This window comes from Hemiscyllium ocellatum, chromosome 36 (assembly GCF_020745735.1).
Source record: "Hemiscyllium ocellatum isolate sHemOce1 chromosome 36, sHemOce1.pat.X.cur, whole genome shotgun sequence".
In the NCBI taxonomy this organism is placed as follows: Eukaryota; Metazoa; Chordata; class Chondrichthyes; order Orectolobiformes; family Hemiscylliidae; genus Hemiscyllium; species Hemiscyllium ocellatum.
In genome coordinates this window covers 5,861,939-5,885,332 of record NC_083436.1, presented here as the reverse complement: position 1 = coordinate 5,885,332, position 23,394 = coordinate 5,861,939, and the positions used below count along the sequence as shown (strand labels likewise).

The 23,394-nt window shown below is 39.6% G+C and overlaps 1 protein-coding gene across 3 annotated transcripts in view; it reads right to left on the bottom strand.

Moving 5' to 3' along the window:
• The window catches only part of etfdh (electron transfer flavoprotein dehydrogenase), a 52,494-nt gene that overhangs the window by 6,027 nt on the left and 23,073 nt on the right, over positions 1-23,394 (bottom strand). For all 3 annotated transcript variants that reach the window (XM_060851357.1, XM_060851355.1, XM_060851356.1), the window contains exons 4-12: positions 22,619-22,700; positions 22,261-22,379; positions 20,137-20,214; positions 13,836-13,982; positions 7,090-7,230; positions 4,533-4,676; positions 3,587-3,755; positions 3,174-3,356; positions 1,672-1,893 (exon numbers count right to left, since the gene is read on the bottom strand). In XM_060851357.1, the coding sequence (XP_060707340.1) occupies positions 1,672-1,893; positions 3,174-3,356; positions 3,587-3,755; positions 4,533-4,676; positions 7,090-7,230; positions 13,836-13,982; positions 20,137-20,214; positions 22,261-22,379; positions 22,619-22,700 (1,285 nt within the window). The remainder of the gene's footprint in view (positions 1-1,671; positions 1,894-3,173; positions 3,357-3,586; positions 3,756-4,532; positions 4,677-7,089; positions 7,231-13,835; positions 13,983-20,136; positions 20,215-22,260; positions 22,380-22,618; positions 22,701-23,394) is intronic.

Genomic DNA, 23,394 nt, shown 5'->3' with positions numbered 1-23,394 from the left:
ATTAATAGAGTGATGGCATATGTAATCAACAGTACTAGCAAGCAGTACCTGCTCACTAATGCCCAGTTTGGGGTCCACTAGCGCCACTCACCTCCTCACTCTTGCAGCCTTGATTCAAACATGGACAAACAAGTTGAGAGAGACAGCCTTTGACATGAAGAAGCCAAGGTAAAACTGGAATCAATGGGCAAATTCTCTGCTGGTTGGAGTCATACCTGGTACATGGATCAGTAGTTGTGCTGTGGGAGGTCAGTCATTTCAGTTGTAGGACATCTCTCCAGGAGTTCCTTAAGGTGGTATCCTAGGCTCAACCATCTCCAGCTGCTTCATCAATAACTTGCCCTCCATCATAAAGGTTAGAAGTGGGGATTTTTACTGAGGACTGCACAATGTTCAGCATCATCCGTGACTCCTCAGATAATGAAGCAGTCCATGTTTAAATGCAAGCAAGACCTAGACAATATTCGCAGTCAGGCTGACAAGTGGCAGATAACGTGCAAATGCCAGGTAATGAATGTCTCTTCTTGGAGATCATCTAACCACCATCCCTTGACATTCAATAGTGTTGCCATCATTGAATTCCCTATCAATATCCTGAGGGTTACCATTGACCAGAAAACCAAATGGAATCACCATATAAATACAGTGGTTACTAGAACAGATCACAGGCTCAGAATGGTGTGGTGACTAACTCACCTCCTGAATCCCCAAAGCATGTCAATCATCTACAAGGCACAACTCAGGAGTTTGATGAAATATTCCCACTTCCCTGGATGGGTGCAGCTCAAAAAAATCATCCAGGACAAATCAGCTCACTTAGTTGGCACCACATCCTCAAACATCTGCTCCCCCCACCACTGATGCACGATAGTGGCAGTGTGTACCACCTACAAAGTGTACTGCAGAAGTTCAAAGATCCTTAGACATCACTTTTTATACCCATGGCCACTTCAATCTGGAAGGACAAGGGCAGCAAATACATGGGAAAACCACCAACTACAAGATCCCATCCAAGCCACTTGCCATCTTGAGTTGAAAATAGCTCGTCATCCCTTCACTGTTGCTTGGTTAAAATTCTGGAATTTTCTCCCTAAGGGCATTGCGGATCTACCTACGACACACGGAGTGCAGCAGTTCAAAAATTCAGTTCACTTCCATCAACTCAAGACCAACTAGGGGTGAGCAATAAACCTGGCCAGCCAGTGATACCCAAGTCCCATGAGCAAATTTTGTAAAGGTATCTTTGTAGAATTAATGCAATAAACCATGACACTTCACCTTAGAATGAGATATCGATGTTAGATTAGCATAGACTGGTTGGACCGAAAGGCCTGTTTCTGTGTTATATGACTTGATGTAATTTTCTTTCCACATGTCAGAAGTCTGACTACTTATTTTATACTTGTCGTATAAGCTGATCAATAATTTTGGGAGGATTTTTGCATGCTTCAAAAGTCAATACAAATCACAGATTTCCAGTACTTATGGTACTTCATGTCAAAAAATAAAGACCCCAAATAAAAGGAATACGAGTATTAATTTCAAAAGTTTGGTTTTTCAAAAGATTTCAGCTATAAAAATAATTGATTAACAATTATAAACCATTCAGATTATGAAGACTTCATCCAAAATTTAAAAACTAACTGAAATAAAGCAAGTTACTAAAAGTACCTGCAGGACAGAATCTTTGTTCTGGTCCATCAAACTGAGCCAAATTTCTTTTTACTGGTATACTATCATCCAGTAGAGTCAAGTGTGGTGGCTGATCATCTGCATGATTAGTTCCACTAAGGGCCACAGAGGATAGAAGATCAAAGCTGATTTTTCCATCTGGCTTAGGGTATTCAATGGGTGTGCAATCCTTGGCTGGTTTTAACTGAGAATAATCTGCACCTGAAATTTGACAGAAATATTTTATAGACAAACATTACGTAATCCAAGGTTTTACACTGCATACCAGAGAAAGGAGCCTGGCTCATTCCAAATTAAAACTTTTCTTTCAGTGAGACCAGATCATCTGATATCCTTTCATTTCTGTCTGAAAGTCAACTCCTAACTCAGTAGAATCAAGTACTATATTTCAGCACAATGGTAGATTCAATGTGACACTGAGAAAAGACCATATTGGAGATCAGGATTAGCCAGATGTTGGAGGGAAGAGCTCAGGTGCAAGTTGAGATCTATGGTGTGAATATTGAGTCTGGAGAGCTAGACTGAGTGACAAAAAAATTACTTCTCACATGAAAATTTAGCTCTGGAAGAGAAAAAAAGATTTAGGATCTCCCGATAGGTAGGTCAGAAGCTCCTTAAATTAAATCCAAACTGAACAACTCAAGTTATGACTTTAGTAATGTGCTATAAGTGGAGTTTTATCATTTTCCATTTCATCCTGATTTTCTTACAGTACATGAAAATCCATTCATTTCACAGTTAAAGGAAATGAACATTTTTATTATTTTGTTATCATGGCCACTTTCTTTGATTTTGTCAGGGATTACTTTTTGGTTTCAGACTTTTCTTGGATTGGAAAATTTAAGTTAAGAACCAAACTGCTCTGTAAGGAATAATTCGAAAGCTCACTCTGTACATGCATTAGGAGGATATTAAAGAAATAAGAAACTCAGTGTTGGGCTGGTGACCACAAGTTCAGTAATTAAATTATTTAGGGTGTGGGGTTTCAATGCAAGCTACCATTCATGTCACGAGCGTCTGTGCAAACAATCTCAGTGATTGAGTCAATAAATGCAGTCCATTTTCTTAACATTTTCTTACCACATGCCATAAACACAACCATGCAATATACAGATAATCAACTCAAGATGGTGGCTTTATTTTCCTAATATTCCTGTAGTTTTATGATTCATTGGGATTGCAATGAACAAAATGCAAAGAGCAACATTCAGAGAGAGTTACAGTCACATGGCAAGGTCTGATGTTTATAATGAATATATTATTCAATTATGCAACTGACAAATAACCAAAAGGTGCATCTTAAAGATAAAGGATTTCTTTGAAAAAGTATAAGCTTCCTCAATGCTCTGTGACAGTTCACCAGTTTCTACCTGAATACAAATTTACAGATGGTTTCTGAAATAGTGAACCTAATTTCTAAGTAAAATGATAGACTACAACATAATCTATGCCATTAGCAAGACTGAGCAAAACTAAGTCACCTTTGTGTTTCAGTGTCCAGGGCTCCAATCCTCGAAATATCCAGTAAAATATTCCAGTGTAAATCATTCCACCATAAACACCAAATGGTCCATGGCAGGAGGGTCGGATATTCCTCACAGAATAAAGTTCCTTCCAAATCCAAGAGTTTCTAATATCCATGTCATACTCTGGTACATGAAGGCCTGAGTTCAGAAAAAACACTTACTTCAGGTTTCAGAAAATAATTTTAAACTGTTTTAAATTGAGTAAAAGTAAGTTGACAACTTGAAGGGTTCGCAGCAATAAATTAGATTAATCACTTTACAAATCGACATAACGTCTACAATTGAACTTTACACGTTCTTCCTCTTTTGCACAAACTGCAAGGAAGTTTTGTAAAGGAGATTTCAATCAAAAGCTTTCAGATACATACCCTGAGTCACAGGTTGGTGATTATCTTCGATTAGTTTATTAAAGATGGTATCTGCAGCAATCATTCCACTCTTCATAGCAGTGTGTGTGCCTTTAATTTTAGGGACATTCAACAATCCTGGGCTGCAGCCAACCAGCAGACCACCAGGGAAGGACATCCTGGGTATAGACTGTGGAATAATGTTACTTTCGTCATAAATTTCTTAAATTCTACATTAATAACAAAATAAAAAAATCTATATATCTGGCAATGTTAATAACAATATAGCAACATTACAAAAATGGTTTGGTTTTTCTGGGGTTGCAACAACTGAACTCATTACAGCTGTGGTCCAAACATAGAAATATGAACAAAAAAAAAAGAGTTGAACCCAAGGTTGAGATGGCTGACTGCTCTGTACATCAACATTTGAGAATATGGAATCAAGGAATCCTAGCAAAACTGAACTCAATGGGAATCAGGAGGAAAGCTTTTCACTGCTTGGACTCATATCTAGCACACGTTCCACTTTGTCTTGGAATCCATGAGCTTTTACATTCTTGATCAGTCTGCCATGAGGGACCTGATCAAAGCCTTTCTAAATCCCATGTAGATCATATCAAATAAATTATTCTCATCAACACTTCTGATTACTTCCTCAAAAAATTCAAACACATTTATCAAACACTACCTCTGAACAAATCTATGCTGACTATCCCTGATTAATCAGTGTCTCTCCAAGTGCATATTGTATTTTGTTTTGTCAGATTTTTTTCTAATAACTTCCTGACCATCAAGGTTTGGACTCACCAGCTAGTAATTTTCCTGGTCTATCCCCAAATTATTTATCATTAAATCAACTACTTAGTTATGTCAACTGTTCCATTGAGAAAAACAATCTGCTCGCAATAAAGGTCAATCTGTCCAGAAGATTATGCACAATGTAGATATTGGATTGTCACAATACCTGTAAACCACCCTCATTTAAGGCACGGGCTCCATAAGCAATCCTTTTTCCACCTTCTAAGGTCGGTGCTACTGAAGGATGGTGCTTCCATCTCTGGAATTCTTTAAACGGATTCAAATATGGATTTTGATAATCCAAACCCACCTACAGGGCAAATCAAACAAACAATCACCAATGATAAAAATCCATACCTTAACAAGTTTAGGCATAGACAGGCATGGAAAGAAAAATGGAATTTAGTGGAAGTGATACATACAACAGAAATAAATTTAACTGAGGACACCCTACCTACTCAATAGGCACTTAAGAATAGACATTGGCATTCGCTGCAAATAAGTACTGCAGTAGCAATCATACAATGATCATTTTCACACAAATGACAAATTTAATTCTTCCCTGTGTGAAATTATGCTTTTCGGAGCTTTAAATATAACATTTATGCCCATGATATAAATACATCGTCATTTTTCCAGTTGAAGGGGATCCAATTAAAGATTACAAACCAATACCTCAGGATTGCCTATGGATAATTATCTAAGGTCAGATAATTCATATAGTTAGGAAAAAGATTCAGGAGGATTAAAAAAAAATCAATAAATTCAGAGATGGGGGCAATTGAGAAATTGATCAGGGATTGACATCTCTGAGATGAGACCATGGGATGGAAGTAGGAATGGTTAAGGATGGCTAGCACATTGCTTGCAAATGATACTTCTTTCATATTTTTGTAGGGAAATATGGATTCCTGTTGGTCTGTTGGCCAATTCTGAAACACTGCGATGGATAAGATAATTAATTCCCAATGAGCACAAAGGATGATAACAGGAGGAAAATCAGTGGGAACAGCTGCACTTACAACAGCAGGTGCATACACAGAAATATAAATATACATTTAAGCATGTTGAAAAGCTCAGTAAGTAGCTGTGGTTATCAAAAGAGAGATTCAAACTTGGAATGGGAGAAGAACAGGAAGGCTGAGAGATTATATTGAGTTGGGCGGAAAATCAAGTAATGGTATTCAAGAGAGGAAGACTGAATTTGATATGACTTGCAAAAGGAAGGAGAAGCTGACGTAAAATTGCATTGGTTTCAGTGTCAAAACAGCCAGGCAAATTGCCAAAGAGAAAACTTGAGTTAGGTAGCTTTGACAGAATTGAAGTGACATAAACAAATGCATTTTCCCCTAATTCAGGCATCCTGTATGGAAAAAGTTAATGAAATTTTAGTTTTTAGATTAAATTACTTACAGTGTGGAAGCAGGCCCTTCGGCCCAACAAGTCCACACCGACCTGCCGAAGCGCAACCCACCCATACCCCTACATTTACCCCTTATCTAATACTACGGGCAATTTAGCATGGCCAATTCACCTGACCTGCACATCTTTGGACTGTGGGAGGAAACCGGAGTACCCAGAGGAAACCCACGCAGACACGGGGAGAATGTGCAAACTCCACACAGTCAGTCTGCCTGAATCGGGAAATGAACCCGGGTCTCTGGCGCTGTGAGGCAGCAGTGCTAACCACTGTGCCACCATGCCACCCACTCAGACTTATCGACTATAGAGTTACTTATAGACTGATGAAGGAAACCAGTGGACTTGGTGCAGGAAGAATAGAAATTGATAGCAATTGATGTCCAATTGATTATCTTAAACTGACAAATAATGGATTTAGAGATGGTGTAGTTGAAGGTACGGAATCATTACCAACAGTTGCTAGCAAAAAAAATGTAATAGTCATTACAGACCTGAAATTGTTGAACTCAATAGAGAGTCTGGATCAACAAAAAATGTCTAACTGAACAATGAAGGCTATGGACAGAGAAGTCAGAGTGAGCAGGGAATTAAAAATACAGGCAATTGGAAGCTCAAAATATGATAAGCAATACAGGCTTTCAGCAGCATACTCTGCAAGAATTGAAAAGTTAATGGAACAATTTTAAAAAGTTGTTCCAGTGGTCAACACAAAATAAAGAATAAACATTTCTGCAAATGCTCAAATCAGGAATTATCTGTAGAGGGAGAAATAGAATGATTGCTTTAGGTTGATCACATTTTGGTGGAACTAGAAAATGGTAAGAGATGTAAAGTGTTATAACAATTACACAGGCAAAGAAGGTCTGGGATGGATGAGGGACAGGCAGGAAAGCAGGACATTAATTGACAAAAGAGAGGATATGATGGCACACAGCCAATGGTGATAATAGGTCAAATAAAGAAACAAAATATGGATTTAAAGGTAGTGTAAATGAGAGAAGTACAATGATCTAAAGTGAAAGTGGGAACTGGCAAATGTTAGAGGTGGAAGTAGGCAGTCTTAATGATTAACAACTATGTTGTTAGAAGCGCAGAGCCAATTAGAATGGCAAACTTAAAAGCAAATACTTTAAATTGAATCTTATTATAGTACACTTGCATTGAAAATCTATCCCAAAATTAATTAATTTTATTAAGAAAGGAAATTAGTTTAATTTTACCTTTCCTTTAGCTCACCTAGTAAATAATCAGCACACAACCAACAACTACAATTATTAGTAATATAGTAATAACATACTTACTACAAAGCCCAAAGCCACCAAAGGTTCCCCTTCATTCAAGTGATAAAGGAATGATCCACCATATGTATGTCTGTCTAAAGGCCATCCCACACTGTGTTCCACTCTCCCGGGTTTCCATTTACTTTCATCAATAACCCAAATCTGTTGACAAAATGAAAGTCAGAAATTTATATTACCATGATAAACACTTGCTGAACGTTAAGATTTGAAACAATAAACCAGATAAAAACGATAAATAGAAGTTGAAATGAATACACTTCCAGCAACTTCATTACAATGACTCTCTCAAACTGAGCACATTACATCCTTAAATCATTTCTCTTGAGGTACTGAACTTTATGTGCCAATAGAAAATCCAGATTCAACCTTCGTGAAATTAGGTAATCAAGGTGCTCCAGTTGATATAAGAATCCCTGAATTGCATGGAAAGAAAGTAGGATTCTATTTAAATAAAGAAATTGAGAACATTAAAATTTAGGACTTTATTTCACTGCTGATTATACACTCCCACTACCCTTCACCCCCAACTCCACCCTTTGTTCCTTCTTGAAAAGGGGAGTAGTTTTGTTCCACAAAAGTAGTCAGGTGACTCTCAGCCATCATATGCAGCTTTTGTGTTAAATCTAAAAACGCACAAATTAGTTTGAACTTCAAAATATGCATGACAGATGGAGATGTGGGAAAAAGTTCATGTGCAGCATAAACATTAGCAGAGACTGGCTGGACGGAAAACAGCTTTGGGAGACTTAACAAACTGAACCACTTGGGAATAAAACTGCAAGTTTGAAGCTGGTCACATCTGGTGCAAGCAGTCAGTGATCGGAGGGATACACTCGTCCCAGCAAGATGCAAGTTATTTAAGATTGTATGATCTGCATTCGCACTGTGAGCCTGCAACTTGGAGGAGCATTGGCAAGCCTGGGGCACTGACTTGCCACAATCTAGCAAGGTGAAACATCTGTCAAGTCTGTGTACCCCTTGAATGTGACATGTAAATGGTGTATGTTACTCCTCCTTCTTATACCTCACTGATGGAGCACCCAGTGTCAATGAGTAAACCTGCTAAATAGAATGTTATCTCAAATTATGTGGAAGAGATTCTGTCTTCCTTGCAACAGGGAACCACCTCATCTTCTGTCTCCACGTAGGTGAAATACACACACAATGCCCATGGAATCAGTAGGAACTAGGGTGGGATCAATGCCAAAGTTAATATGTAATGAGCAGAAGAGGACCATGGATACTGCATGATTCTGCTGAAAGAATAAGTGTGTGCTAGCAAATCTCCTTCTTATACACAGGACCATGGAAGAGGCTTTACAGACGTGTTTCGTGGTGTTTGTTCTGGTAGTGGATCCTAAAGAATGGTCTTTCTTGGAGGGATTTATGAAAGGGGATGGATGGCAAAAAGAAAATCTGCAAGGGAATTGCAGTCTCCACAGCATGCTGAGGACTGGGAGTAAAAGTAAAAGGTAAAAAAAAATGTAAAGTTGCTATAGTGCAACAAGATGTTAGGGTCGCTCCCTCACCAGAGAGAGGGATAAGTCGTCGTGACTTAACCTGAGGGTCACCATGCTTCAAAAGAGAGATTGAGAAGGACAGTCCTTCATGGTAACTTCAGCCAATGAGAGTAGTGAACATACCAATAGAACATAGAACAGTACAGCACAGAACAGGCCCTTCAGCCCACAACGTTGTGCCGACCATTGATCCTCATGTAAGGTAAATCTAGTGTACGAACCCTCAAATTTCTGTGACCATATGCATGTCCAGCAGTCTCTTAAATATCCCCAATGACCTCAGTTATGCAGCTGCTGCTAGCAACGCATTCCATGCTCCCACAACTCTCTGCGAAAAGAATCCACCTCTGACATCTCCTCTATACTTTCCGCCAAACAGCTTAAAACTATGACCTCTCGTGTGAACAATTTCTGCCCTGGGGAAAAGTCTCTGGCTATCAACTCTATCTATGCCTCTCATTATCTTGTACACCTCAATTAGGTCCCCTCTCTTCCTAAGTATTCCAAGTGCGGTCTAACCAAAGTTTTATAGAGCTGCAGCAAGATCTCACAGCTCTTAAACTCCATCCCCCTTTTAATGAAAGCCAAAACACCATATGCTTTCTTAACCTGTCCACCTGGGTGGCAATTTTAAGGGATCTACGTACCTGCACACCAAGATTCCGCTGTTCCTCTACACTGCCAAGAATTCTGTCTTTAATCCTGTACTCAACTTTCAAGTTCGACCTTCCAAAATGCATCACTTCTGAATGCAAGAAGTAGTCAAGGATCTCTGCTATTTGTTGCATAAGCTTCTATTATGTGTAGCAGAGGTCCCATTGTGGGGAGCTGAGCAGTGAAAACCAGATTATTTCATCAAAACATCAGTGCAGATATCTGCAACTTGATAGGTCAATGAGAGGCTTTAGACTCTGGAGCCTCAAGTGCAAATGTCAGGACTTGTGGGCAGGTTTAAGGCACCTAATCAGTCAATTTGGGACTCTGTTTGGACACCTAGCATCTAAGGTTATCTAAAGTTTACTTAGGCATTGAGCTCTTTTTTTAAAAATTCTAGCATGGGATGGCATTGTTGGTATGACTGGCAATTGTTGCCAATCCCGAATTACCCTTGAACTGACAATTCAGAGGACAATTTAGAGTCAACCACATTGTTGCAGGTCTTGAGTCACATGTAATCCAGACTGGGCAAGGATGACAGGTTATTTTCCCTGAAGAACATTAGTGAATCATGTAGGATTTTGACAACCGACATTGGTTTCATGGTAGCCATTCGACTAGACCTCACTTCCAGATTTTTGCTGTTACTGAACTCAAATTTCACCGTTTTACATTGCGGTCTCAGCCCAAAGCATTAGCCTGGTGCTCTGAATTAGTCCAATAAATTTACTACATCATCACATCACCCTGAATGCACTCTCCATGTCTAAAGTCCATAGATCAGATGACCTCATCATGTTGGGGAGTTTATTTTACACACCAGCTGGACACCTCGAGAATGGTATTTGTTGATAGACCCAGAAATCCTCAGCTCTTTTAAAAGATGCATGAACTTGCACCTGTGACCTGCCAAACTTCAGACCAGGTCATAGAGTCAAAGACATGTACAGCACGAAAACAGACCCTTCAGTCCAACTCGGTAAAAACAGTGACTGAAGATACTGGAACCAGATTTTGGATTAGTGGTGCTGGAAGAGCACAGCAGTTCAGGCAGCATCCGAGGAGCAGCAAAATCGATGTTTCGGGCAAAAGCCCTTCATCAGGAATAAAGGCAGAGAGCCTGAAGCGTGGAGAGATAAGCTAGAGGAGGGTGCAGGTGGGGAGAAAGTAGCATGGAGTACAATAGGTGAGAGGGGGAGGGGATGAAGGTGATAGGTCAGGGAGGAGGGTGGAGTGGATGGGTGGAAAAGAAGATAGGCAAGTAGGATAAGTCATGGGGACAGTGCTGAGCTGGAAGTTTGGAACTAGGGTGAAGTGGGGAAAGGGGAAATGAGGAAACTGTTGAAGTCCACATTGATGCCCTGGGGTTGAAGTGTTCCGAGGCAGAAGATGAGGCGTTCTTCCTCCAGGCGTCTTGTGGTGAGGGAGCGGCGGTGAAGGAGGCCCAGTACCTCCATGTCTTCGGCAGAGTGGGAGGGGGAGTTGAAATGTTGGGCCACAGGGCGGTGTGGTTGATTGGTGCGGGTGTCCCAGAGATGTTCCCTAAAGTGCTCTGCTAGGAGGCGTCCAGTCTCCCCAATGTAGAGGAGACCACATCCTTCAGTCCAACTTGTCCATGCCAGCCAGACATCCCAACACAAGCTAGTACCACCTGCCAGCACCCGGCCCATATCCCTCCAAACCCTTCCTATTCATTTGCACTTCCAGATGCCTTTTAAATGTTGCAATTGAATAGCCTCCATCACTTCCTTTGGCAGTTCATTCCATACACATACCACCCTCTGCATGAAAAAGTTGCCCCTTAGGTGTCTTTTATATCTTTCCCCTCTCACCCTCAACCTATGCCCTCTAGCTTTGGACTCCCCACACCCTAGGGAAAAGACTTTGCTTATTTACCCTATCCATGCCCCTTATGATTTTATAAACCTCAATAAGGTCACCCCTCAGCCTCCGACACTCCAGGGAAAACAGCCCCAGCCTGTTCAGTCTCTCCCTATAGGTCAAATCCTCTAACCCTGGCAACATCCTCGTCAATCTCTTTTGAACCCTTTCAAGTTTCACACCACCTTTCTGATAGGAAGTAGACCAGAATTGCACGCAATATTCCAGCAGTGGCCTAACCAATGTCCTGGGCAGCGCAACATGACCTCCCAACTCCTGTACTCAATACTCTGACCAATAAAGGAAAGCAGACCAAACGCCTTCTTCACTATCCTATCAACTGGCGACTCCACTGCCACTTCTCAGCCTACTGGCCCATCTGATTACCTGTTATAATCTAAGGTAACCTTCTTCACTGCCCACTACACCTCCAATTTTGGTGTCACCGGCAAACTTACTAACTATACCTCTTATACTCACATGCAAATCATTTATACAAATGGTGAAAAGTAGTGGACTCAGCACCGATCCTTGTGCCACTCCACTGGTCTCAGGCCTCCAGTCTGAAACACATCCCACCACCACCACCCTCTGTCTTCTACCTTTGAGCCAGTTCTGTGTCTAAATGGTGAGTTCTCCCTGGTGTTGGAAAATGGGACTAGAATGAGCAACTATATTTTTTTAGGATACCAGGCATCATGGGCTGAAGGTCACTTGCCACGACCTTCATTTTCCTTTCCCAATTTTTCCTGAATATTTTATAATTAATGAAGTATCATTTCCAATCCAGTTTTAAGCCAGATCTCGATTATAAAATAATCCCATATGTAATATGCGCTTGTACTCAACAATCTCATTTGCCAATCTCCATGCATTTCCACACTGTTAGATAGAGTCACAGAGCTGTACAGCATGGAAACAGACCCTTCCATGCTGATCAGATACCCTAAATTAATCCAGTCCCATTTGACAACATTTGGCCTGTATCCCTCTTAAACCTTTCCTATTCATACACCAATCCAGATGTTTTTAAAATTTAATTGTACCAGCCTCCAACATTTCCTTTCACAGCTTGTTCCACCCCACCCACACACACCCACACCCAAAATCCTCTGAATGAATAAGTTGCCCCTTAAGTCCCTTTTAAATCTATCTCCTTTCACCTTAAACTTAGTCGTCTAGTTTTGGACTCACCCTGCAGAAACAATCTTGGTTGTTCACCCTATTCATGCCCCTCACGATTTTGTAAATCTCTATAAGGTCATCCCCTCAGCCTCTGATGCTCCAGGGAAAACAGCCTCAGCCTATTCAGCCTCTCCCGGTCGCTCAAACCATATCATCCTGGCAACATCCTTGTAAATCTTTTCTGAACTCTTTCAGGTTTTGCAACATCTTTCCTGTACCAGGGAGACCAGAATTGAACACAATACTCCAGGAGTGGCTTAACCAAAATCCCGTAGTCGCAACATGATCTCCCAACTCCTATACTCAATACACTAACCAGTGAAGGCAAGCACACCGAATGCCTATTATCCAGTCTACCTGGGACTCCACTTTCAATGAACTATGAACCTGCACTCCAAGGTCTCTTTGTTCAGCAACAGAACCCTGGACCTTCAATTAAGTGCTTTAAGTTCTGCCCTGATTTGCCTTACCAAAATGCGGCACTTCACATTTATCTAAATTTCTGCTTCTGAACTACCTTTAATTTCTCTTTTTCACAGTCTTTATGCACATTATGCCACTTTTCTGATGCTTCATTCCAGTGCTTCAGTTTGCTAAATTAATTTAACCCACCCATTCCACCCCAACTCTAATTTTCTTTCAAGGGCATTGGTCATAGAATTTGGGAAAATGTGGAACTTGTTCATCTAATGCAGGAACTTACTACCTCAGAATCAGACCAACCAACTGATATCTGAACCCCTCCTTCCTGTATTAGATTTCCTGTCAGCATTTATCTTTATGTTTTTGTATAAATACCAGCATGTGGCATTGGAGCTCCTTCTGAGAGCCTGATTAATACGGTGTCCAAATCCTGAAACATTGAGAAATCTGGCAACGTGGCCCTTCTAGGCAACACTCCATTGGTCGCACGATTTTGATACTTTACTGAAGGAAACAGCAGCAAGACGCTGTGTGGCCAGTGAACACTCCCGACTCTGAACTCCAGCATCTGCAGTCCTCACTTTCTCTTAGTATTGACCCAGACAAATGACATCCGACCCACTATAAAATGCAAATTGCTATTGTACTTCATTTTCAAATCACCTCCTTGGATTTACTTAATTACTTTGATTATTTATTTGCCTATTCGTTGCTTTGCCTTGATTTACACTATCTAGCTTCTCTGCCTTACTTTGTCACCCAATTCTCATTATTCTGATTAGCAAGTTATTCTATTAGCTCAGTGGGCTGGATGGCTGGTTTGCAATGCAGAATGATGCCAACAGCATGGGTTCAATTCCTGCATCAGCTGAGTTACCATGAAGAATTCTTGTTCTCAAACCCCTCCCCTTGCAGGAGGCATGACCTAATGAGACAGCAGCTCTATGGTCTGGTAAGACTAAGCTAACTTTAACTTTTTATTTAGCAGTTCACTCAATTCTCAAAGAGCTGTGATTAGAACAAAATATGAAAAGGTTTCAGAAAATACTTTTCATGGGGAAATTCAAAACTTCTTTTTACCTCTTTTAATCCAATACCATATGTCTGTGGTTCACAGTTCTCTCTGAGCTTGAATTGTTTATACAATTGCTTGGCAAGGTGTCCATGGCAGCCCTCAGCAAATATCGTGACTTTGGCATGAAGTTCCATTCCTCTTTCAAATGTGTCCTTTGTGAAAATATGAAGACAATTTTAAATTATTGTTTTTGAAATATTATAAATTACAGGTAACATGGTGAGGGTGATCATAAAATTAAGCACAATCTTGAGCTACCATGAGTGAGTGGGTGTGGGCCCACAGTGAAGCAAATAGTCTCCAAGAACAGATTCCAAGATGGTGTTGGCAAGGCTTAGTGAAGGAAAGTGGCTTCGACACATTGATAGGAGCCCAGTGCTGGATCATAGTGTCAGCAGCGAGTCAGCCATCACAATAGTGGCAGTGCTGGAGGGCCTAGCACAGGATGCATTGTGGTAGCCATCAGCCCCAGGCCCATGGTTAAATTAGAGGAGCCCACAGTGTGCCATGGAGGCAACATTGTTGTGGGCCGTAACAAGAAAGAAATGCGAAGATGACCACTCTCTTTTGCTTTATGCTTTAGATTTGTATTCTATGTTTCAAGATAGTGCCAGACAGTAGTGATACTAAACAATACTTTTCACTGTATTTGTACTATGTGACAATGAATAAATCTAACCCAATAAATCTAATCTAATCCATCCTGTGCATTTATATTTGAAAGAAATATAAACTCACTTAGTTCACAGCGCAATGTATAAAGAAAGCTTCTGCTGTTTAAGTGAACTAAAGAAACATTTGTGCTCTGATACTGGAGCAGGAAGTGAAGGATTCAGCTGTTGTGGTCCACGGAGGGAGAAACAACATAAGCAAGGCCAGGAAAGAGGACCAATTCAGGGTTTATCAAGCAATAGGAAAGAAATTAAGGAACAGGTCTTCAAGGGTGATAATCTCCGGATTAGTACTTGAGCCACGTGCAAATTGTTTTAGGAATAAGAAAATTAGGGAAGTAAACATGTCGCTAAAGAGTTGGTGTGGGAAAGAGGGGTTCCACTTCATGGGGCATTGGCATCAGTTTTGGAACAGGAGGGATCTGTACCAATGGGACAGTCTCCAACTGAACTGATATGGAACTGGTGTTCAGGTGAAAAGGATAAACAGGGTATTCATTAGGACATTAAACTAGTGAGTCGGTGAGGGGGAAGGGAAGGGAAAAACAATAGGAAGTATGACAGTAAATTAAAAAGGTAAGCTGCAAGTTAGCGTGCATGCAGGAGGGTTTGACTCGAAGGCAGTCTACGAAAAACGTAAAAAGGAAAGATAACTCAGGAGATAGTATTAAAGATATTGGAAATCATGTGGGTATGAAAACTAGCATAAGGCACTTTACTTGAATGCTCGCGGCATTCGTAACAAGGTTGATGAGTTAACGGCACAAATCATCGCGAACGAATATGATTTAGTAGCCATTTCGGAGACATGATTACAGGATAGTCACGATGGGGAGTTAAACATCCAGGGGTATTACTCTATCTAGAAGAACAGGGCTGAAAATGTGTTGCTGGAAAAGCGCAGCAGGTCAGGAAGCATCCAAGGAGCAGGAGAGTTGACGTTTCGGGCATGAGCCCTTCCTGAAGAAGGGCTCATACCCGAAACATCGACTCTCCTGCTCTTTGGATGCTGCCTGACCTGCTGCGCTTTTCCAGCAACACATGTGCAGCTCTGATCTCCAGCACTGCAGTCCTCGCTTTCTCCTATTTGGAAGAATAGACAGGAAGGTAAGGGACGTGGTATAACTCCGATATTCAAGGAGACATCAGGGCAGTGCTGAGAGATTATATAGGTTCTATGGAGAATAAGGTTGAATCCATTTGGGTGGAAATTAGAAATTCTAAGAACAAAAAGTCACTGATAGGCTTGGTCAATAGGCCATGCAACAATAATACCACATTGGGGTGAGCAATAATAAAAAAAGAAATAACTAATGCCTGTAAAAATAGTATGAGATTAAAAAAAAACTGCAGATGTTGGAATCCAAATTAGGCAGGAGGCTGGAACAACACAGCAAGCACGTTACTCCAGAAACGTCGACTTGTCCACTTCCTGATGCCACCTGGCTCGCTGTGTTCTTCCAGCCTCCTGTCTGTCTATTTTCTAAAATTATCAATTATCATGCGGGATTTTAATCTACATGTCGATTGATCGAGCCAGCTTGGTAGCCTTGAGGAGAAGTGTTTTTTAAGTGTATCCACAATAATTTTCTTGAACAGTATGTAATGGAACCAATGAGGGAGCAAACTATTTGGTTCTGTGTAATGAGACAGGAATAACTATTGATCTCACAGTTAGGGATCCTCTTGGAAGGAGTGATCACAGATTGGCTGAATTTAGAATACAGGTAAGAGTGTGTGAAGATAAAATCGAATACCAGGGTCCTGTGCGTAAACAAGAGAGACTACAACAAGATGAGGGAGGACTTGGTTAAAGTAGACTGGAAACAAAGATTTTATGGTGGGACAGTTGATCAGCAGTGAAGGACTTTCTAAGCAATTTTTCAAAAGGTTCAGCAAAAGTACATTGCAGTGAATAAAATGGGTAATCTGCCATGGATATCTAAGGAAATAAGGGAAGCTTTCAAATTGAAAGAGAAGAGTTGGGATAAATGAATGCTATTCTGGTTGGCAATCATTAACAACCGGTGTGCCTCAGGGATCACTGTTGGGACCACAATTATTCACAATTTACATAGATGATTTAGAGTTGGGGTCCAAGTGTAGTGTGTCAAAGTTTGCAGATGACATTAAGATGAGTGGCAGAGCAAAGTGGGCAGAGGAACATAGATACTTAAAGTGAGTGGGCAAAGGTCTGGCAGATGGAATGCAATGTTAATAAATGTGAAGTCAGCCATTTTTGTAGGAGTAACAGTAAAAAGGACCAGTACAAGAAGTTGCAGCATGCTGCTATGCAGAGGGTCCTGGGTATCTTGGTGCATGAATTACAGGTTGGTCTGCAGGTACAACATATAATTAGGAAGGCAATTGGAATTTTCTCCTTCATTGCTAAAGGGATTGAGTTTAAAAGCAGGGAGGTTATGCTGCAGCTGTACAGGGTGCTATTGAGGCCACACCTGGAGTACTGCTTGCAGTTTTGGTCTTCTTACTTGACAAGAACAGACTGGCACTAGAGGTGGTACAGAAGAGGTTCACTAGGTTGATTCCAGAGTTGATGGGGTTGTGATTATATTCATTGGAATTCAGAAGAATGAGTAAGATCTTATAGAAATATATAAAATTATAGATAAGATAGACCTAGAGAGGATGTTTCCACTGGCAGGTGAAACTAGGACAAAAGGACACTGCCTCAAAATTAAGGGGAGCAGATTTAGGACTGAATTGAGAAAGAAATTCTTCACTCAGAAGGTTGTGAATCTATAGAATTCCCTGTCCAGTGAAGTAGTTGACACTAATTCAGCAAATGTTTTTAAAGCTAAGATAGATATGTTTTTGAACATTGAAGGAATTACGGATTATGGTGAGGGGGCAGGCAAGTGGAGCCGAGGCCACAAAAAGATCAGCCGTGATCTTATTGACTGGTGGTGCAGGCTCGAAGGGCCAGATGGCCTACTCCTGCTCCTAGTCCTTATGGTCATGGAATTGTAGGTTTTTTAAAATGTGCACTTCAAAAAAAAAACTCTGCAAGGCTACAGACCAATGTAAGAACTTTTTTCCTAAATGACCTACACTCTGCTTCCAGACCTTCTGGATAAAAATCAGGATGTCACCAGGACTATTATGATTGTATGCGAAGATACAATCTGCCCAACCATTTTCAACAGCCTCACCAACGACTTCCATTCCATCATAGTTTGGTGGGAGCGTGAACTGCGACGAGGATGCAGAGATCCTTCAGCATGATCTGAACAGGTTGGATGTATGGGCAAATCAATGGCAGATGCAGCATAAATTTGGATAAATGTGAAGCTATTAATTTTGAAAGCAAAAACAAGAAGGCAGATTACTACCTGAATGGCAATAAATTGGGAGAGGGGAGTGTGCAGTGTGACCTGGGTGTCCTTGTGCACAGTTGCTGAAGGTAGATATGCAGGTGCAGCAGGCGGTAAAAGTGGCAAATGGTATGTTGGCCTTCATTGTGAGGTTTCGAATACAGGAGCAGGGATGTGTTGTTGCAGTTATATAGGGATTTGGTGAGGCCACATCTCAAATATAGTGTGTAGCTTTAGTCTCCTTTTCTGCGAAAGGATGCTTTTACTCTTGAGGAAGTATAGCAAAGGCTTACCAGGCTGATTCCAGGGCTGGCAGGACTAACTTATGAGGACTGATTGACTAGGTGAGGATTGTTTTTGCTGAAATTCAGACAAATATGGGGGCTGGGATTTCATAGAGACTTGTAAAAATTCTAACAGGACTAGACAGAGTAAATGTAGGGAGGATGCTCCTGACAGTGGGTGTGTCCAGAACCAGGGGTCATAATCTGAGGATTCAGGGTAGACCATTTAGGACAAGATGGGGAGATATTTCTTTACCCAAAGAGTGGGAAGCTTGTGGAATTCATTACCACAGAAAAGTAGTTAATGCCAAAACACTGAATGCATTCAAAAGACAGCTAGATATAAGCACTTGGGGCAAATGGGATCAAAGGTTAGGGGGAGAAAACTGATTAGGCTATTGAGTTGGATGATCAGTCATGATTATGATGAATGGGCCAAATGGCCTCCTTATGCTCCTATCTTCTATGTTTTTATAATATCAAGGGAACAGCTGTTCATTGACAATTCCATAGTGTTCAGTGCAGTTTCACTCAAGTTCTGCAATAATGTCAGCTTTTGATAGTATAACCTGGATAACATTTAGACTAAGTGCCAGGTAACAATAATCGCCAATGAGGTAAGACCAAACCACCATATCCCCATACCAAACATTCAAAGATATCACCAGTCCCATACTGTTCAAATCCTGAGTGTCACACAACCTAAGTAGAACCTTGCTCTCTCGCCCCAACTCTCTCTCTCCACCTCGCTCTCTTTTAAGACATAATAAAACGTAGTTGAAAAAGCCTAGCTTTCACTCAAAGTGGATTTGCTTCCTGACACCTCAAAGTCTCTCAATATACTGCAAGTCTCAAATCAGGAACGTTTCAGAATATTCAGTACTTGTGGGGCCGTGCTGCTACACTAGTACTCAGATACTCAGCTTACTACGTTTATTGAATTAATTTAAAAACGGGGCAACATTCAATTTTTTAAAAAATTTGCTTTTGAAATATAGCAGATGATGTTAAAATTGCTGTTACTAATTGCCTTGAGGTGGCGATGGTTGTGACACACCTGAACTGATGTAGGCTAGGACTAATTAATAGACATTTTTGTAATTGAACTTAGTATTCATGCCCTCCACCACTACTGTATCATATTGCTGAATGTTCTACCTGCTGTCGTAATTTATCATGCTAACTTCAACAGTTGTTCTCAACCATATGAACTTTACCACCAAGAATAAAAAGAATAATGAGCTCATATAAATACCTTTACATTCAAGCTATATATGACTCATAACTGGAAATCACTATGAAGTTACAAATCATAATGTATTGCTGGAAGAAAGACATTTTGTCAAGCTTTCTAACTTGCAATCATGGAAAGATTCACAAGAATAGCAATTCAAAAAAGGAAAACTAACATTCTTGCTGCATAAGAGAGCATGGATTGGTTGACAAGTTGTCTACGATTTGTAGAGACATTGCCTTTGAGAACATATCCATTAATGCTGATCAATAGTTAACATTCAAGCTTTGAAAATGAATCACATTGACTGATTGGTCAAAGCATTGAGATATGAACTACGGAACGGTTGACACCTATTCTTTTGAGTTGATAGAGATGTAGTGCGCAACCATGTTTTGTCTGCATGCAAAGAACAGGTCGTGTGTATTAATATATGTAGCCTTTAATGCACAGAAGCACCACATCGTGAGCCTAATTACCAATCTAAAATTGGTTGTCAGCATAATTTGTGTTGATTTTCCCCTCAAAATTGCACTTTTGCAAATTGTCCCGATGAGTGCAAGATAAAATGCTGAGACAACATGTATCTTTTTCAGGGCATGACTATAAGCTTCACAGGGAACTAGTGACAAGCAAGAAGAAAAACAGAACTTTCACAATATATGCATGTTGCAATAACAAATCAAAAAGAATTAATTGCATCTAATGCAAAATAAAAGCCTTTGAACAAAGGATATATCTACATCCACAAGTTGAGTAAAAGGTATTTCATTCAAAAACCATACCTTAGGAGATCCATCTTTATGAATACCAACGTCATTGGTAGAAATCCCTTTAACACTCCCATCTTCATGGAACAAAATCTGGATTGTTCACAAAATATTGAATTTTCTTAGTGCAATGATTTTAAATCACCAAGACATAAAATAGTAAAAGATACCACGATTTAGGAACTAATCTCATTAGCATTTAAATTTCTTTGGCAAGTAGAACAGAAAATAGAGTCAAACAGCATGAAAGCAGGTACCTTTTGATCCAACTCATCCACACCGACCACTCGTCCCAATCTGAACCAGTCCTAATTGCCAGCATTTGGTTCATATCCCTCTAAACACTTCCTATTCGTACACCCATCCAGATACCTTTTTAATGAAATTGTACCTGCCTCCACCACTTCCTTTGGCAACTTGATCTGTACATGCACCACCTTGTCTGGAAAAATTAACCCGGAGGTCATTTAAAAAGCTTTCCCCTCTGATCTTAAACCTACGTCCTCTAGTTTAGGACTCCCCCACCCTAATAACTCATAATACAACTTATTTTCAGGTTATCCTCCAGCAATAATAAAAGATTATGTTAATATATTATATGATTTGTTTTATTCTCATATATCAGCGCACTATTATAGGCGTTTTGCGAATACCTAGTCATGGACTGAATAATGTAGCCCACATACAGCAAAAGTAAGTCCAACCAGAGTCAGTACTGGTAAACAAAATCTAGAACAATACCATTGTAAAGATCCAATAAAAGGTTTCAACTTTTGTACTAAATTATATTACAGAGAGACCTGACGTTTGGGTTTCATTAGTTAAAATTGCAACTTTAAGAGAAGAGACGAAATGAATTTAAATCAGAATGAGTGAATCAATGTTAAAACTGGACTTAAGTTCCATAGTGCCTTTTGCCTTAGCAGACAAAATAAATTAAAACATTATACCTATACCTTATACTGAATCACAGTACCAATTACACTTTGAATGACTAATTTGGAGTGCTGGTGCTGGACTGGGGTGTACATAGTTAAAAATTATACAACACCAGGTTATAGTCCAACAGGTTTATTTGGAAGCACTAGCTTTTGGAGCTCTGCTCCTTCATCAGGTGGTTGTGGAGTTATAACATCGTAGGACATAGAATTTATAACAGAAGTTTACAGTGTGATCTAACTGAAATTATATATTGAAAAAGACCTGGATTGTTTGTTAAGTCTCTCAACTTTTAGAATGGGCATGTTGGCTTCTGTCTTTTCTTATGTAAATCCCTGAACTTTCTTAAAGTTACATTTTCAAGTGAACTTTAACAACAGGTGCCATGCCGGCTAGACAATGTATTGAAGGTGTGAGTTGTCCTGTGTGAGCTGTCCGTGCCACAATGTTCAAACGGATTCTAATCTAAAAAGGGACTTACAGAATCTTACATGGATTTATGCAATTTTTGAGCAAAATGCAAGTACAAATTCACCCCACAAACATTTGTTATATGTGTGTGGGGGGAGTTGTGGTGGTGGCATAAGTGCCTGTGAGAGAGTGTGCGTATATGTGAGTGAGTGAGTGCCTCTGTGAGCGTATGTGTGAGCATACGAGAGAGAGTATGTCTATCTGTCGGTCTCCGTGGGTCTGTGTGTCTTTATGGGTCTGCAACAAACACACAGTCCTACAGACCCATACATTTATGCAGACCCTCTCTCACACAAGTTCTCTCTCATACGCTCACACATAGTGAGTAGTCCCTTATGGATTCTGATTTACGATTACGACTGATGCCAACAATATACATAAATGATGCTCAAATGAACGTGGCATGCAAACCAAAAAGGCCCCTAAAGAAAAATAAGGTCAAGCATGTTGATGGTAAATGAGGATTAGGTAAGATATTGATAGAGGAGAAATGTAAAAATAACAAATCAGAGAAATGGACATAGGCTATATTAATTACTTTCACAAGAATTTTGGGAAGATGGAATAGCTAACTGAGAAAACTTTTCATCAAACCAATTATTATGAAACATTATGACACAGAAATCTCCAACACCTGAGGGAATGAATGCACATTTATGATAATAGGATATTAAAATATTTCAACCAGCAAAATCAAACCTATAACAGATATGTAATGCAATTATTCACCTCAGAAGCTGCATACCCTGGATACAATTCCACACCAAGTTCTTCTGCCTGTTCACTTAACCATCTAACCAAGTGTCCTAAACGCACAATATAGTTTCCATGGTTCCTCATGGGAAGACCTGCACAGAAACCAGAAGCATTAGATGGAGTAGAATTTAAATCTATGCATTGAAGAAATAAGTGAAGCAATATTTTAGTTGTATTAGCCCTTCCAACAGAACATAATCTTTTATGAGGTTGCAAAAGATTTCACTGAGGGGTAATCATTGTTCCAATTCACTGTAAAACTACACAAACTAAAAATTTTGCACTTCAAATTGACAAGCAAAATGCCTATAATAAAACATATTCACTATACCTGGTAACAGTGGAACTGGAATTCTGTACTTCTCTGTTAAGATACTAAATACATCTTCTTTTACTGGAGTATGTAGTGGAGCCTGTGGTGTACATATTCACAAAATTATGAAACATCACATAAAAACAAGTCTTGATTCAATTCTGAAAATGAGTTCCTTATAAATTGATTAAATTCAGATTTAGAAATGTTTTGAACTTGAATGTCAAAATATATTTAGATTGATGTAATAACATGCTGGACTGTTTTCTAAAAATTTAAACTCAGCTAATGTAGAAAAACATACAAAATTTATTTTTATTTTCAAGTTAATTTGATCCGCTATCCAGATGACCAACTATGATGCGAAACTACAGCATGCTACACAAAGTTGATTTTAATTTACAAATGCTAAATGTTAAAACAATGTCAAGACACTACTTGCCATTTGGACTGCATATACCTATGGATTCTGCAATTGATTTCCACTGCAACAAATTGTTTTAGATAAGTATTCAAGCAATTTCCTTGCTTGAATAACAAAGGCATTATCTAAATATATTTATTAGAAAATATAATTCATTGTAGCTAAAATTGTATTTTTATGTTATTTATTTTTGCATAATAGTAAATTAAACAAAAAATATCAGTACTTATACAGTAGGGATACCTAGTTCAACCTCTCAAAATACTGAAAAAGTAAATATAGGTCATCTCTTCAAAATAATGTCATTTTTAATACAATCTGAGAGCATAGACTCAGTACTGCAACAAAATATTTAGCCATGTTTTTGTGT